The 17143-nt window shown below is 37.2% G+C and overlaps 4 protein-coding genes and 1 long non-coding RNA gene across 19 annotated transcripts in view; 3 read left to right on the forward strand and 2 right to left on the reverse strand.

The window, feature by feature from the left end:
- On the forward strand, positions 67 to 2676 carry LOC104735658 (F-box/LRR-repeat protein 12). The gene has a single exon (XM_019244961.1). It carries the CDS (start codon positions 812 to 814, stop codon positions 1994 to 1996), a length of 1185 nt encoding a protein of 394 aa, XP_019100506.1. The 5' UTR covers positions 67 to 811; the 3' UTR covers positions 1997 to 2676.
- Positions 6094 to 8318, reverse strand: LOC104735818 (peroxisomal membrane protein 13). The gene is made up of 5 exons (XM_010455707.2): positions 8180 to 8318; positions 7298 to 7531; positions 6892 to 7217; positions 6699 to 6791; positions 6094 to 6599 (listed from the first exon to the last, which is right to left on the reverse strand). Exons 1-5 carry the CDS (start codon positions 8196 to 8198, stop codon positions 6375 to 6377), a joined length of 897 nt encoding a protein of 298 aa, XP_010454009.1. The 5' UTR covers positions 8199 to 8318; the 3' UTR covers positions 6094 to 6374.
- The window catches only part of LOC104735904, an 18170-nt gene continuing 9557 nt past the window's right edge, over positions 8531 to 17143 (forward strand). Inside the window, exons 1-7 of one of the 2 annotated variants that reach the window (XM_019244978.1) lie at positions 8531 to 8999; positions 9418 to 9517; positions 9624 to 9683; positions 9822 to 9939; positions 10035 to 10117; positions 10304 to 10365; positions 10509 to 10527. In XM_019244978.1, the coding sequence (XP_019100523.1) occupies positions 8758 to 8999; positions 9418 to 9517; positions 9624 to 9683; positions 9822 to 9939; positions 10035 to 10117; positions 10304 to 10365; positions 10509 to 10527 (684 nt within the window). In that variant the 5' untranslated portion in view covers positions 8531 to 8757. Of the gene's footprint in view, positions 9000 to 9417; positions 9518 to 9623; positions 9684 to 9821; positions 9940 to 10034; positions 10118 to 10303; positions 10366 to 10508; positions 10928 to 17143 lie in introns of those variants that run through there. The other variant, XM_010455821.2, reaches the window with a different exon arrangement.
- Positions 11001 to 11791, reverse strand: LOC104735994. Its single transcript, XR_759514.2, has 2 exons — positions 11737 to 11791; positions 11001 to 11261 (listed from the first exon to the last, which is right to left on the reverse strand). It is a non-coding gene; the product is annotated as an uncharacterized LOC104735994 (long non-coding RNA).
- Positions 12737 to 17143, forward strand: part of LOC104736152 (nuclear pore complex protein Nup98-Nup96-like) — a 19588-nt gene continuing 15181 nt past the window's right edge. For 4 of the 14 annotated variants that reach the window (XR_759657.2, XM_010456474.2, XM_010456403.2 and 1 more), the window contains exons 1-12: positions 12739 to 13010; positions 13093 to 13205; positions 13302 to 13352; positions 13510 to 13560; positions 14250 to 14533; positions 14620 to 14688; positions 14777 to 14887; positions 14991 to 15053; positions 15141 to 15206; positions 15299 to 15391; positions 15479 to 15544; positions 15637 to 15762. Coding sequence is in view for 13 of the 14 variants with exons in the window: in XM_010456474.2 (XP_010454776.1) it covers positions 14252 to 14533; positions 14620 to 14688; positions 14777 to 14887; positions 14991 to 15053; positions 15141 to 15206; positions 15299 to 15391; positions 15479 to 15544; positions 15637 to 15762 (876 nt within the window). In the remaining variant the exon portion in view is untranslated. Of the gene's footprint in view, positions 13011 to 13092; positions 13206 to 13301; positions 13353 to 13509; positions 13561 to 14249; positions 14534 to 14619; positions 14689 to 14776; positions 14888 to 14990; positions 15054 to 15140; positions 15207 to 15298; positions 15392 to 15478; positions 15545 to 15636; positions 15763 to 17143 lie in introns of those variants that run through there. The other 10 variants (XM_010456618.2, XM_010456760.2, XM_010456544.2 and 7 more) reach the window with 7 other exon arrangements.

Consider the following 17143-nt stretch of genomic DNA (forward strand, 5'->3'; position numbering starts at 1 on the left):
TAACTGCTAATTAGTAATACTACTAATGAGCAAATGATTCTGATTATTAATAATTTTAAAAAAGGATGCATTCCGTCTATCGGTCCAGCTGAAGTCAAGGCTGGCTAAGAAAGGGAATGAATCGTCACCATGGCTGCAAGATCAGTGAGCTAAAAGTACTAAAAACCATTAGCCAATTTCTGACCACCTCTCTTGTCACTTGTGACGTGAATCAACGGCCACGATACGTTTTACGCTATCGTCACAGCACGGTGTCATAACACGTGCATTATAATATCTATGGACGGAATTAAAAAAAAAAAAAAAATTGCTTCAGCTCTCTGCTTCTCCTTGGGTTTTCATATTCGTAATCCGTTTCTTATCAATCCAATCCAAATCCAGAAATTTTGAGTCTCAAAGTTTTGCTTTTTTAATTTTTTAATTTGAGTCTCTTCTTACGGCATGTTGGGTTTCTCATGGAGATTGATTTGGTTGGAATCTAAGCTTGCAATGTCTTCGTTTCCCTGATCTTATCTGGTGATGCGGAATTCTTGATTTTCTTATATTACCCAGTAGGCGCCAATCCATTTTGGAACTTGGTTTCGGACAAAGAGCTATAATCTGGTTTAAATTGAGGTTAAGGGTTCTCTGGATTACTTCATTTAGATCAAAATTGAAGCTTTTCCGACTTGATTTAGGCAATCTTCGCTTAGGTTTCTGTTCTGTATCAAAGTAACTATGTGGAAGGAGGTATAGTTATAGACTTGGAGGAGGTTTTAGTTTCAAAAGATAAGATTTTGTTTTTTCATTTATACTGGAGTTGAAGTGATAGATGGAGGTTGTGTCTGAGTTTGATGATACTGAGACCTCCATTACCCACCTTCCAGATGATTGTCTTTCCTTTATTTTCCAACGACTTGATAATGTTGCTGATCATGATTCATTCGGTTTGACTTGTCATCGCTGGCTCAACATCCAAAACATAAGCCGTCGCTCTTTACAGTTTCAGTGTTCCTTCACAGTACTGAACCCTGCAAGTCTGTCTCAGCCGAATCCTGATGTGAATTCCTATCATCTCCACAGGCTTCTCACTCGTTTCCAGTGGTTGGAGCATCTTTCGCTTTCTGGTTGCACGTTACTGAATGATTCAAGCCTCGCCTCTCTTAGGTTTCCCGGTGCAAGACTGCATAGTCTTTACTTAGATTGTTGCTTTGGTATTTCTGATGATGCGATCTTTACAGTTGCTAGCTTTTGTCCCAATCTAAGAGTGGTTAGTCTCTACCGCTGCAATATCAGTGACATTGGGTTAGAAACTTTAGCCAGGGCTTCCTTGCCTCTAATGTGCGTTAATCTCTCGTATTGCCCTCTAGTATCTGATTTTGGGATTAAGGCATTGTCACAAGCATGCTTGCAGCTTAAGTCAGTGAAGATCTCAAACTGCAAGAGCATAACCGGTGTTGGCTTCAACGGCTGTTCTCCAACTCTAGGCTATGTGGATGCTGAGTCTTGTCAGCTTGAGCCTAAGGGTATAACTGGGATCATTAGCGGAGGTGGGATTGAGTTTCTTAACCTTTCAGGTGTAAGTTGCTACATCCACAAAGATGGGTTGGTACCTATTGGATCTGGGATTGCATCAAAACTTAGAATCTTGAACCTAAGGATGTGCAGAACGGTTGGTGATGAATCCATCGAAGCTATAGCAAAAGGTTGTCCAGTGCTCCAAGAGTGGAACTTGGCTCTCTGTCATGAAGTTAAGGTTTTGGGATGGGAAGCCGTAGGAAAGTGGTGCCGTAACTTGAAAAAACTCCATGTGAACCGTTGTAGGAACTTATGTGACCAAGGGTTGCTTGCTCTACGAGGTGGTTGCACGAACCTCCAGATTCTCTACATGAGCGGGAATGCGAGGCTGACCCCTACAGCAGTTGAGATGTTCAGGTTACATAGAGCCGATATAACAATAAGGGCAGAGGAAATGATGGCCATAGGAGCAGACTGGAGACTATATGCACAAGAATGAAGCATCCATTACCCAACAGTATATATGCGTTGGTCTTACTCAGAGGAAAACTGCAAGAACGGATCCGAATGCTGCTAAAGCAAGCTAGTAAACAACTCTGAAAATATACATTACAAATACTATATACATCCTTTCTTTTTTTGGTCATCAACAAATACTTCACTTAGTTGTCAAATTTATAATGTGTCCATGAAGTCATAATGGATGGTCCTTAGAATTCTTTACTTATGCCTCTTGCACAATCCCCCAATATTTGCTTTGTTGTAATGTTGTGATTCTTTGGGGATGGACCATTTATAAGATTATCACTCTTTGTATAGTAAGTATCATTCCTTTTGTCTGTAGGCAACAGAGTATGCGAATTACAAAGAGGATTACGAAGTAAACATGGTTTAATGCAGGTGTAGGGGTTGGTGTTGGGATTGGACTAGGTGTCTGTGTTGGTCTTCTCCTTCGTACTTACCAATCCAACTACCAGAAACTTCAGGAGGAGGCTTCTGAGAAGCCGCTTCTCTAGCTAGTTTAGTAATGTATATTTGCACTTTTTTTACCTTTTGAAATTTTGAGAGAATCCTCTTTTAAAAACCGTTTGAATTTGGGTGTGATGTGAATCAAACACTTTTGGGTGTGGATAAGTTGGTATTTGTTTTGCTGTAAATAAACGAGTGAGAAAATAGCTTTTTGTATATTGATGATCATTGAGTACTCATCACCCACAAGAATACAAAAAAAATTACATATCTCCCACTTTCACAAACTTTGCTGCTAAGCCTTTGCAACATAAAAGTCCGAACTAATTCTTGGCAACACGTATCCTACTCTTGCAATCCTCCCCTTAACGTTCCTCCATTGTTCATAAGCTGCTCCCCAGGGTTTTTTCTATACACGAATCATTATTTTCCAAAATCTAGGCCAAAACAAGTCTACACTGTTTTCTTGTTCTTCAGATACATCCCCTGCTTACTCTCTCTTGTACATCTGTTTCTGGGGTCAGTTTGAAAGACCAAACATAAACCTCTGAAAGTGTTCTATTCCTTTCTTTGTCAAGGAGAGTTGATTGGAAGACCATCGAGAGATGATAAAAGACCAACGAGAGCTGATCATAACATCAACGAGAGTTGATAGGAGCATTACCAAGAGATGATAACAATACCAACGAGAGAGTTGATCATAAGACCAACGAGAGCTGATCATAACATCAAAAAGAGTTGATAGGAGCATTATCAAGAGATGATAACAAGATCAACGAGAGTTGATAGGAGCATTATCAAGAGATGATAACAAGATCAACGATGGTTGATAGGAGCATTATCAAGAGATGATAACAAGATCAACGAGAGCTGATCATAAGATCAACGAGAGTTGATAGGAGCATTATCAAGAGATGATAACAAGATCAACAATGGTTGATAGGAGCATTATCAAGAGACGATAACAAGATCAACGGGAGTTGATAAGAGCATTATCAAAAGATGATAACAAGATCAGCGATGGTTGATAGGAGCATTATCAAGAGATGATAACAAAGATCAACGATGGTTGATAAGAGCATTATCAAGAGATGATAACAAAGATCAAGATGGTTTGATAGGAAGATCATCGAGAGATGATAAAAAGACCAACGAGGGTTGATCATAAAACCAACGAGAGAGTTGATCATAAGACCAACTGGAGTTGGTTGGAAGATCATCGATAGATGATAAAAAGACCAACGAGAGAGTTGATCGTAAGACCAATGAGAGAGTTGATCATAAAACCAACAAGAGTTGGTTGGAAGATCATCGATAGATGATAAACGGACCAACGAGAGAGTTGATCGTAAGACCAACGAGATTTGGTTGGAAGATCATCGATAGATGATAAAAAGACCAACGAGAGTTGGTTGGAAGATCATCGATAGATGATCAAAAGACCAACGAGAGAGTTGATCGTAAGACCAACGAGAGTTGGTATGAACATTATCACGAGTTGATCGTAAAACCAACGAGGGTTGATAGGAAGATCATCGAGAGATGATAACAAAATTCAACGATAGTTGATAGGAATATCATCGAGAGATGATAACAAGATCAACGATGGTTGATAGGAGCATTATCGAGAGATGCTATGATCAGATCAACTAGAGTTGATTGGAGGATCATCAAGAGATGATATATGAGATCAACTAGAGTTGATTGGAGCATCATCGAGAGATGATATATGAGATCAACGAGAGTTGATTGGAGCATTATCAGGAGATAATAAGATCAACGAGAGTTGATAATAAGACCAACAAGAATCGATCATATGTGTTTTTATTGTCATTGCGCGGCTGCACCTCTATATTAATACGTAATACCTACAAGACAGAATACAAAACAGAATGAGTCAGAAGACTGTTATCCAAATTTTACATGATATCTAACCAGAAGATTGAGAAACACTAGGTATAGAAAATAATAGAAATACCTCGATGGACAGGCCTGAAAACTCAACAATCCATCCCAAATATATATACGCTAAAGATCAATGCCACTCCCGGATCAGAGCAAGACAAGCCAAACCATAACAAGAATATCATCGGTTAGATAATGAGATTTTAAAGATAGTCATATAAAGAAAACGAACAAAACTTGCATGAAAATAACACAGACATCTACAAGATCATTCCTTCTTTCATTAGAAGATATACAGACTTCTGCTTGTTGATCAACGAGCGTATCAACGAGGGTTGATGATTGGATCAACGAGGGTTGGTGGTTCAGATCAATTACGAGGGTTGATGATAAGAATCGGCGAGGGTCGATGAATGGATCAACGAGAATTGATGCTTATGTAAAATCTATACAAGAATATCAAAAAACAGAATACAGAGTTAGAAGAAGACTTCATACAGACCAAACACAAAGCAGTAATCGAATTCTACGAGACATGTAAGCAAAAGACCAGAAAGATTCATACACAATAATAAAAAGATATAGATATATGCGTAGATAATAACAACGTACCTCGATGGATCCATCAGTCGCATTATCGATGCAAAAAGATCAACAACAAGGGTTGATCATTAGAGATCAACGAAGATATATCAGATGTTGAAAAAATCGAGCAAAACCCTAAAGAGATGATAAAAAGAATAGAAACATAATCAAAGAAAGCAATAAGGAATCATCGACATGCAAAGAAAAAAACAGAAACAGAAAAGGATACAGAAGCGATGAACAATCTTCAATCACATTTTTCATATATATATAGAGGGGGGAGCAAAACCCAAAACCGAGCCGGTTAAGGAATTCGGAGAGATCCTACGGCTAGTAATTGTTTTAGGTAACCAATCGACGGTGCAGATGAATCAACAATAAGAAAAGACGGTTTATTAATAAAGTCGGTTATTATGTTTGCGCGTGATCGTATATTCTAGATGATTCACCAATATTAGAGAGCCACGTGTCCAATTTCTTATAAATTATCTAGATGATTCCCGGTATATATAAGTAACCATCATGGGCTAGTTTTTCATTTATTAAGTGAAACAAAATCGATAAAAATCCAAAATTAAATAGACTAAATTACATAAACTGCAAGAACGGATCTATTCTAGAATAGGCTTCAATTTGTTAATAAGTTATCAAAATGTATATTTTACATGTATCTTATGTGGGATTCATTCTCATTTGAGGTTACGATCCGAATGCTGCTGAAGACAGATCCATGGCTCCCGTGACAGTCATTAAGACATCATTTTATACACATTCTGATTTGTAAGTGTAAAGAACATGACACAATGAACACTGAAGCTACAACACAACAACGAGTTTTAAGAACTCTTTCATGTGCTCTGCTGATTCCTAGTGTTTCTTCCTTACTTCCGTTTCTTTTCACTAGTAAAAACTAAAAAGTGTATCAATATTGGATTCTTAACAAATCTACCAATAGTGTATCATTCCATGGGACCTCACTGTGTGAACGCCTAGCTGTGACTCCCTCAGACAGAAAGAGAAAATAAACTTCATCTTAGTTTGTCGAAGAAAGAGCGATAAGTAGAGACAAACAGAGACTCTAGGGACAATCTAATCAACAGTGTTGCTTCGAATCCAGTTAAAGAAGAGAATCGAATATATATAAATATATCAATAGAAAGGTCTTTAATTAAAATACACTTAAACTTCACTTTCCATTTTATTGAGTTCTACATCTATCAGCGGTTTGTTTATCACACAACCAGAAAACTGAGTAGAGAGATGGAGAGAAGAGAAGAAGAGACTCGATTTGTAAACAAACATCTGGCTTTCATATATCCCAATCTGCGTTGCAGGCTGCTGCACGACTTGTCTTCTATCAGTAACCAACTGGGTTTTCATGGTGTATATAAAGCAATGCTGAAGGATTTGGGTGTCATTCAGTTTCCCCATACATTGTCCCAACCACCGCCACCACCTGGTGCTGGTGCAGCAGCTTTAGGCCCCTCGATGTAGTTCTGGTTTCTATTTGGCTGGTGGGGTAAAGGGAGTCCGTTGGGCCCTTGTGGTGGCTGCTGCATCTTTCTAGGCTTTGTTCTCACCCCAAGCATACGCAATACAAATCTTGCTAATTCTCCATATAACATACCACCACGATCAAACAGCTGTGGAAAAATATTTGAATGGTGTTAACATGTGAACAATAATCAAATCATTCAAGAAATCAGTATAAGTAAAGTTGGTAGAAGAAAAAAGGACGGAACCTGAAGAAGCGCAGACATGAACATGTGAAAGGCCTGCGTGTTTTGATCTATAAGCATCGCTACACGGCCAAAGAAATTCACAGCACCTTGCATCTGTCATCAATCAAAACATGAACACTTTATGTTATACAGAACTGACTTATCAACTTCTTTGATTTTCTTATACAAAATAAGTAAAAATGCTGAACAATACCACACGAAGAAATGAAATCCAGAAGCCTGGTGGAGATGGAGGTTGATTATAAGGGTCATTTGGATCTTGACCACCATAAGGACTCATTCCCATCCCCATCCCCATCCCCATTCCCGTTCCCATACCCATACCATAACCACCCATCGTGCCACCATACATCCCACCTCCACCATACATGCCGCCCGAACTTCCATATAGACCACCACCGCCACCGTAACCTCCTCTATACATGCTACTACCTCCATACATTCCACCACCATATGATGAACCATACCCACCTAATGCTGAACCATACCCAGAGTTCACACCTAGATTTGAACCATAACCTGCAATTCATACAATAAGAGAACTAAGCTCTATGTAATCTCAACAACCAAAAAAAAAAAAAGATAACTTTGAATCATACCTCCCATGGTGGTCCCGTAATTCTGCTGCTCCCAAGGTCTAGTCGGTACAGGCCTACTGAGTGCATTCATATTAGGAGATGTATTAGTCCTGTTTATGGATGAAACAACTTCACCAGGATTAGCTGTCCCAGAAGCCTCAACTGAACCAGCCGTGCTAGTATTCGAAGGAGGCCTGAAAGGATTAGGACCAGATGTATTTCCTTCTTGTTCCCAAGGTTTAGGAGGACTGCCACCTGCACCGAAAAAAATTGAAGTTATAATGATTAGATAATAGATAACATTCTGAAGCAATAAGCACAGGTAAAAACACTAAAGAGACTCGATGAAGCAATTGTAAATAGGATAAGAAACAGTATTAGCAATATCAATGCAACGTTGTGTGAAACAACGAGTAGAACTACGATGCCGAATAAGAAAAGGCATCAACTTGCAATCAAAAAAATGAAAAAATCTAACTGAATCAATAAAAGATAAGGCCAACGAAAACTAAGAGCAATCCAAAGAGNAAAAAAAAAAAAAAAAAAAAAAAACTTATCATCCATCATCAATCAGACAATCCAAGGTAAACAATATCACAATTCAAAACAATGATTGAAGAAGGTATGGGAATACGAAATCGAAACAGAAGTTGCTCAGCTGAAAAGTTAGAGAAACAGGTTACAGAACAATCCTTAAAAGGTTTTGAATAGACGAGATCCAAAAACTTATCTCATGGATTGAATAAACCCCTAATTGAACCAATTCTAGGTCGAAGTTAATCAATTTCACATCATTCCAAAGCAAACTCACCGAACCGACCAATAATTGCAATAGGATAATTCAATAAATCGAGACCCTAAAAAAATCTCAACCCACAAAAAACGATTTTGAATTGAACGAACCTGTCGACTGAGATGCCATAGCCAAGAGACGAATAGAGAGAGAGAGAGATCTTGGAAATCTACTCCGACGCCAACCTCAAGCGCGGAGAGAGAGAGAGAGAGAGAGAGAGAGAGGGAGAGATACAGAGGTGGTGGGGGAAGGGGAAGAAGACAAAGGAAGAGGGACCTCGAAAAGAGAGAAGAAAACAAAACGGATTACTTTCTTCTTTTAGGTTATTGTGTTTCAGCCCCTGTAGTTATTATCTTTACCCAAAAAAGCCTCATAATAACCAAAATTGACATAATTTGAAACTCAATATAGAAAATAAAAAATCCAAAAAAAGGATAAAGATGAAAAACGAATTATTAAAAATTTTATAAGCAAAAAAAGATTCCATATTTCGAGGGGAAGAAGAAGAGAAGAAAGAAAGAAGCTCAGTCGGCGGCCGGTTTAATCTCTCTCCTCTCTCTCTCTCTCTCTCTCTCTCTCTCTCTCCCTGTCACCGGCGTTGTCATATCTGAATTGCCTTAAAAAAATTTGACACTTTTTTCCGGCGCAAGCGGGATTTTGTAGCTCGAAAGATTTGGGTAATTTTTAGATGGCGGCGAGCGCAAACCCGTCGGGGAACAATCAGGAAGGTTCGTCGGCGACGCAGAAGGTATCGACTTCTTCAGCGGCGGCGACGAATGGCGGTGCTGTAAATTCTGTCGATAATGGTGCCAATACAGGCGCGGCGGCTGATAATAATTCACAGACGATTGGGGCGTTGAGGCATAATTCAGGGATCTCTACCGATTGGACTCATGAAGAACAATCTTTATTGGAAGATTTGCTCCTCAAGTAATCTCCTTTTCCTCTTTATCTCTCTCTTTGTGTTTTAGATTTGAATCCTGAGATTATCTTGTGAACATGGTTCCTCGAATTTTGAATCCGGCATATAAGTTTTTGTGGGTTCTTTTGTTAATATGATTGTATCTTAGCTAATTGAGAGTTTTGTGTTTTGATTAGCTTAGCTATAACTTTTGAGTATGGTAATAAATACAAATACTAGTAAATGACTAGCTGGTGTTTTTGTATCCTATCATATTTATGATAAGCACATTAGTGTTAAGAGCTATGAGAGATACTAGTACTTAGGATTTTAATTGGAGGATGAGTTGTCTACTTATCGGTAATGATTGGTTGCTAGTTAATCTTGTATGAGCTTTGTTTGTTAAATCCTATCACTCTTTTTAATAGTTTAATCTGTCTTATATAGGTACGCCACAGAGCCGTCAGTTTTTCGATATGCAAAGATTGCGATGAAAATGAAAGATAAGACTGTCCGAGATGTTGCGCTGCGCTGTAGATGGATGACTGTGAGTTTTTCTCTTCTCTCTTGATTACTCTTCTTTCGCCTGTTGGCTTTATTTGATCCGTAAGATGGTTTATTTTACCTTCATGTGATTGCTTGATGGATTACAGAAAAAGGAAAATGGAAAGCGCAGGAAAGACGACCATTCGTCGAGGAAAAAAGATAAGAAAGTATGTGGGAATGACTGAGTTCTAAATGCGTAACTAGCTTGAACTTTTAGTTATTTACTTGTGATTTTGGACGAGTGAAAGTTGCGTAACTAGCTTATAAGTCTACAAATTGATTGTCTTTCACTATCTGTTAAGCAGGAAAAAACTACAGATTCTTCAGCCAAGTCCTCATCTCATTTGAATGTTCATCCTAATGGTCCTTCGTATGCTCCGCCTATGTTGCCTGTAGATGCTGATGATGGTATTTCGTATAAAGGTTTGTTTAAGAATCTAGGATTGTTTTTTCTTTTACTTGTGAAGGCTAAATCTTCTAGATTGAATAGGAGCATAACTGTCTTGGCGTTATTGCAGCTATTGGTGGTTTGAGTGGAGATCTTCTCGAGCAAAATGCTCAATTGTTCAATCAAGTTTCATCAAATTTCTCAGCTTTCCAGGTGAATTCAACTTTCACTTTTCAGCTTGTAAGTTTTTTGTATAGTTGGCTGGGGAGTTTGGACCTGATTTGTTTCTGTGCCTTGTTGTTTTGTTGGCTTTTGAGCAATCCTTGGACTAGATCAGCTTAAGTTTGCTGCTAGTTAAATTCAACTGTGTATTTAATCCAAGATTCTTTCCTATTGCAGCTACATGAGAATGTCAATCTCTTGAGCAAAGTTCGTGACAATATCCTCACAATCTTGAACGAGTAATACATTTGTTCATCCATCTATTGATCATTTCTATGTCTTTGACTCACTTTGGGAAATGCCATTCTTTTCCAACAAAGTTCTGGAGCTATGATAATGTATTAACTCAAAATCTTTGCTTGCTTTGCTGTTTGGGTTGCAGCTTGAATGACATGCCAGAGGTTATGAAGCAGATGCCACCTCTTCCGGTGAAGGTCAACGAAGACCTGGCAAATTCGATCCTCCCTCGCCCATCCCATCCATCTCATCCATCCCATCCAAACCATCAAATGAAGCCATGATCAAGCTGCTGACCAAGGAATCTTTTTAATCCGGGATCAATGAAGAAAAAAGAATAAAATCGCGGGATAGAGAGAGCTCCAGTCGTACTGGTTGATAGAATGAGGGGGTTTCCCCTGACTCATAGAGTTATAGTCTCTTTTGCAATTTCTTTCAGTGTCTGGATATTTTAGCAACTGGTTAATTGATACACGAGTAGGGGTCATATCGTTGTTTAGGATGTGAATAGATTTCAATTGGTATGGTATAAGTTTCTGTATAAAATTTGGTTTTATGCTGAAAGGGTTTGAGATTAAAAGGTAGAAGCGCACACCCGTGATGCATTTCTCATACAACCTCTTCTTAGAATGAAACAAAACTACTAAACCAATTCATTGTAATAAATGAAGCCGAATGTTTAGTAACACAAATGTAAGTCTTGCTCGTAGCTTGCATAAGAGATCTCGAGAGTGATAAGGTAAGTCGTTTACAAAGACAAAAAGTTTTTTTCTTTTGTTTAGAAGATTATTCAAAGCATCTTTAGAAGTGCCAAGTGAAGATAGCAACTCTCTGACAGATCAGACAAGTCTTTGGTTAATTTGGGCTTGGTAGCTTCCAAGAGTCTTCAACTCTCAGCCTACAAGAAGACACAATGTTCGATTAAAATTGGTTTCAAGCTGAAAGGTTTGAGACTAGAAGGGCTATATCCTAAAAGTGCACAGCCGTGATGCATTTCATACAACCCCAGAAGAATACACAACGGTGAGTAAGAAATAGGATATACATAATGTGAGGGTATGGCAATTGTGATATACTATCTTATGAAAACCTTTCATCATACAACAGAGTGAAGTTGATACATGATTGGAGGAACAAGTCGAGCATAGTGCAAATGAATCATTTCAAAGTCTACAACAGAGTGAAGTTAATACATGATTGGAGGAACAAGCCGAGCATAGTGCAAATGAATCATCTCAAAGTCTACAACAGAGTGAAGTTAATACATGATTGGAGGATAAAATTATCACAACAATTATAACCCTTTACCAACAACAAAAAAAGAAGATTATTCAACAAATACTAATAACATAAATAAAGCATAGGAGAAGAACCTTCAGCAGAATGAGAGAAGGAAGCCAGCCAACGTTTTTTTTTTCTTTTCTTTGTGTGGAGTATATTTACTTCTGTTTTGATATGGATATATTTATATTATTTGGACTTTTCCTTTTTTTTTTTTGTCGTCAATATATATTTGTATTTTGTAGATATGTTTTACCAACTGATTGAAGACATCTATAAAAGAATAGGTTATGTTATCTTTTATTAAGTTACATATTTATATTAAACAATACGTTATTTTACAAAGTTCAGATTCTTATTGTTTGAAAATACATTATTTTTAAAAGTTCAAAATCACATTTATTTATGAGAAAGTTGTCAAAACTATATATATTTTTTTTGAACAAAGAGAAAATTGTCAAACAAACTATAAATTAGTATTTGATATTTTGATATATGAAACATTGACACAAACGATTGGTCTATGTTAGTTTTGAGCCTTTTTTCATCAGAACTTTTATTTTTCTCCCCTTTAATAAGATGAAGATTTCGTTTATTACTTGTCGTATCTTTTAATTTATAAAAGACCAGATTAGGATCCGCCCGATGTGCGGGTTTAGATTTTTAAAAATAAAATTAAATTTAAAAGAATAGAAAGTAAATATTTTAGTAATAATTTTATTAATTAGTAATTTTGACGTCGAACTTTATATAATAAGATACGACACATTATAGTATTAGTAATTCAAAATGATTATTTCCACAATTTGTATATTATACATATTTAGTATTAGAGTTAATAATAAAATCTTGTTTTAAATTACAATTAAAATGTTTTGATGAAAAAAAAAAATTGAACAAGTTAATAATTTGTTATGATTGTCAATTTCACATGGTCAATTTATTAATATGTATGAAAATAATCTAAGAGGATATGGAAGAAAGGTAAAAAGTAAATAATGAACGAGGCCGAATTATGCCTTCAATATGGGCTTCGTGGCCTTAGGCTCAAATACCATCGAAAACATTTAGTTTGTTTTTATAAATGTTAGAATTTAGACAATTGTTTCGTCATTGTTTTGGCGATTTAGGGTTCGTCTCAGACCGCAGCGTCGGTCCAGCCTCAAGCTCACCATCGAGAATCTTCACTGCCTAGTGCCTACGCCTCGTATTCATTTCGCAGCCATATCTATTTCTAAAACCCTGCCCTGGTTGGTTTTTCTCCATCCGGCGCCGCCTCTCAAAGCCTCTGCTTCTCCGAAGGTCACCTCTCATCGATTTGATGATGGATTACAATAAAAAATCATGCCGGATCAGGAATCAGCAGGTAAACATATCTCAAATGGCGTTAATTTGACTATTGTGTCTGTTTTATTTACTAAATTGAGCTTGCGGCCTCAATTTTGAAGAGGCGAGCATACGAAACGGGTCATTGGGCACGGTCACGGTCTAAAAACGGGTTAACGACGAAACGGGTCATCGGGCACGGGTCTTTGAAATGGGTCTTCTTGACCCGTATGAGGTACTACTTATATATATAGTCTGTAACTACTTTTTTTTTTCCCCCTTTTTTTTATCTTCTCTACGACCTCACTTCGCTCTCCTTTTGCATTGTTAGTTCGGCAGCTCAGCTCAAACCAAAATCGCTCCATAGTGATCACCTCCTTCGGTAATTCTTGTAACTTCTTCTTTTTCTTCTTCTTCTTCCTCGCGTCTTCTTCTTTACTCTTCGTCGTGAGTCTGTTCTGGTTGAATCACGAGCTTTCTTGCTCGTTCTTATGCTTGCTCGTTCTTATGCTTGACTCGTTCTCCTTTTGCATCGTTAGTTCGGCAGCTCAGCTCAAACCAAAATCGCTCCATAGTGATCACCTCCTTCGGTAAATTCTTGTAACTTCTTCTTCCTCGCGTCTTTTTCTTTACTCTTCGTCGTGAGTCTGTTCTGGTTGAATCACGAGCTTTCTTGCTCGTTCTTATGCTTGACTCTTTTATCGTTTATCATAAACTCTCTGTAAACTTCTCTGTCTCTTCTTCTTTTTCTGCGTTCTTGCTTGTTCAAATTGTTCGTGAGTATGTTTTTGTTCGTGCTCGTCTTCTTTGGATTGTAACCATTTTCCTCTGTAGATTTGCTTTTGCTTCAATTTGGATTGTAGTCTGTTTTCTTATACGCTCACTCCTCTCTTTACGTTTTGTGTCCATTCTAAATCCTTAAAGGTTGATGTTTCTTTTGGAATGTAGAGGCTTTGGTAGTTTGTGAAAGCCAAATAAACACATCTCTCTTAGTTTTGAGTCTGTTTTTAACCGTCTTTCTCTGTAGATTTGCTACAAAGGTAGGTTCTTTTGCTTCAATTTGGATTGTAGTCTGTTTTCTTATACGCTCACTCCTCTCTTTACGTTTTGTGTCCATTCTAAATCTTTAGTTTAAGAACAGTGAAGTTTCTTTTGGAATTTAAACCTTTTTGGTTGATGTTTCTTTTGGAATCTAGAGTCTTTGGTAGTTTGTGAAAGCCAAACAAAACACATCTCTCTTTTAATAGGTTTGTATTTCCATTTTTTCTTGGTTTTTCAGATATGGCGATGAACTGTGAATCATGTGGAAACACAAGAGCTTTGGTTTATTGTTGGGACTGTGGCCAACCGAGAATCTGTGTTCCAACATTCCAACACTTTGGAGATCACATCAGGACACATATGCATAGTCCTGTGTGTGATCTCTGTTCAGTGAAGCCAGCCCTTGTTCGTTGTTTTAATGGTGGTGGGTTATACTTTTGTCAGAACTGTTTTGTGGGTCAGGCTCAGGAGTGTGTTGTCAGAAAAGACCATCTGGCTGTTGTCCCCTTCTCAGGACACATTGTAAGTATTTTCTGAAATCCCGTTTTACCTGAAATCCCGTTTTACATGTTTTACCTTTTTAACTCACTAATTTTGTACAAACACAGTATTGTTCTGCTGCACCGACTCAGCAACTCACCGTAGCTGCACCGACTCAGCAACTCCCCCTCCTAGCGGTAGTATTCCTCTCACCAATCTCTTAAAATCTGATTCAGAAATGTCACACCCTTTCTGTAGCTTTCATTCTTTTCATTCTTTTCGCAGACTGCACAGACTGCATCTGGTTCAGTTTTGCAGACATCACAGTACCTACCCCAGTCAGCCTTATCTGAAATACTTGATAACGTCCCACCTTTCTCTACTAGTCACCAGCTGGTAAAATGAATATTGTGTAGTTTGTGAAGTTATCTTCTGTAGCTAAATATAAAATAATATTTTGACAGCTAAATATAAAATAATATTTTGACTCTTTTCGCAGTGTTCAACTTCCTCAATGGCGTCTACCTCGGGAGTTCGTGTGGTTGAAGACCAAACACAGCAGGTGAGAGTTAGTCTGTCTAATAATCCTAATTGTTTCGATTCTTCTCTGATCCATAAACAGATCTTAGATTCCCTTTCGTTTCTGCAGTCTACTTTGGGTTTTGGTTTGAGTCAAAACCGCCTAAGCTTTCCTTCCACTTCGGGATTCCGTCCAGTAAGACTTACTCATGATTTGGAAGATCTTTACTGTTAGGCAGAATGATCCATAAGTTCCCTTTGTTTCTCAAGTCACGTTTCTTTTTGCAGACTGGCTTGCAGGCTTCAGGTTCGCAGTTGCAGAGTTCAACTTCCTCAATGGCGTCTACCTCGGTTGGTGTGATTAGAGACCACCCACAGCAGGTGAGAGTTAGTCTGTCTAATAATTCTAATTGTTTCGATTCTTCTCTGATCCATAAACACATCTTAGATTCCCTTTCGTTTCTGCAGTCTACTTTGGGTTTTGGTTTGAGTCAAAACCGCCCAAGCTTTCCTTCCACTTCGGGATTCCGTCCAGTAAGACTTACTCATGATTTGGAAGATCTTTACTGTTAGGCAGAATGATCCATAAGTTCCCTTTGTTTCTCAAGTCACGTTTCTTTTTGCAGACTGTATCTAGTTCATACCAACTAGCTTCGCAGACTGGCTTGCAGGGTTCAGGTTGGCAGTTGCAGAGTTTAACTTCCTCAATACCATCTGCCTCGGTTGGTGTGATTAGAGACCACCCACAGCAGGTGAGAGTTAGTCTGTCTAATAATCCTTAGGTCCCTTTGTTTTTACTTTATTCTTGTTATGTGTAATAATGTCGTTCTTTTGAAGTCTTCGCAGGACCCTATTGCTGATCAATCTGCATCTCCTCCTCGTGAATTGGGTTTGTTCCCACTAAAACCTTCCAAAAGACAGAGGAGGGAATGAAGACAGATGGTATTGTGATATACAAGGAGATTTGTTTGTAGTGGACCACTGGTTCTATGTTTTTTTCTTTTGGATCTATTTTTTTGTGTTCAGAATGTTGAACAAACAATTCTTTGGTTGTTGACTTGGTGGCCATAAAAATATGGATGAGTTATCTTTAGCTTCTGTTCGAGAACGCCCTTGACATCTTTTCTTCCACGGGATTAGTCTACTATTTTTTTTTTTTTGAGATTTTCTAATCTAATGAAACACACAATTAGCAAGTGATTTTGAAATAGACCATATAAGTAAAATGTGTTCCTCAGTTTCGTAAGAAAACAGTTCAGCACACATATATATATATATATATATATGTGTATTTTATTAAGGTTTTTTTGAATATCCTACAAATATATCCATCTGAATATAAAAGAAAAATTTGTATATGTTATATATTAACAAGACTTTTGGTAAAAAACAAAGAAATTTTTTTTTTTAATGTAGAAATAATATTTGCCTTGCGCAGGTACTTTACTAGTGGTATTCCAGTAAATGTTTTCTAGATAGTTTTGAATCAGTAAGAATAATTAAATGAGGATCTACTAATATACATAATAGAGATAGATATATACTTTTTAATTATTAAAAAAATGTGAACTGGAATTTTTTGTATTATTGTTAATATTCTTTCTAGATAGTTTTATAGTGAGTTCATATCATAGACGATGATATATTTCTTTTTTTTAAAAAAGTTTGTAGTATTCCATCGCCGGAAATAATGGATTTTGTTATTAACTTCGTCAACGTTTCTATACAACCAAATAAGCAATTACTTTTCAACAAAAAGAAATAAATAATTATATTCCTAAACGAAACCATGAATTATCGGCCCGATTGTTTCGGTATTCTATTAATTGAAAGTGTTTTAATACTAATTCTAGATAGCTACTAATTAAGAGACAATCAAACGATCAATAAGTACTATACATTAAGAAAAGAAAAAAAAATGAAAAAAAATCTAGAAGATCATAACTTCCATCCAAAAGATTGCCTTTTAATTTTTTTTTTTTATTTTTAAAGAATTAGGGAATTATGTTACGAAACCGAAAGCAATAACTCACGTAGAACTAGAATCCAATGAAAATCTTTAAAACAAAAAGGACATAAACAAAATTAAAGCTTAAGAAACATTTCTATTGACCGGGCCCTGTGGAAGACAAC

This window comes from Camelina sativa, chromosome 1, assembly GCF_000633955.1.
Source record: "Camelina sativa cultivar DH55 chromosome 1, Cs, whole genome shotgun sequence".
Lineage (NCBI taxonomy): Eukaryota > Viridiplantae > Streptophyta > Magnoliopsida > Brassicales > Brassicaceae > Camelina > Camelina sativa.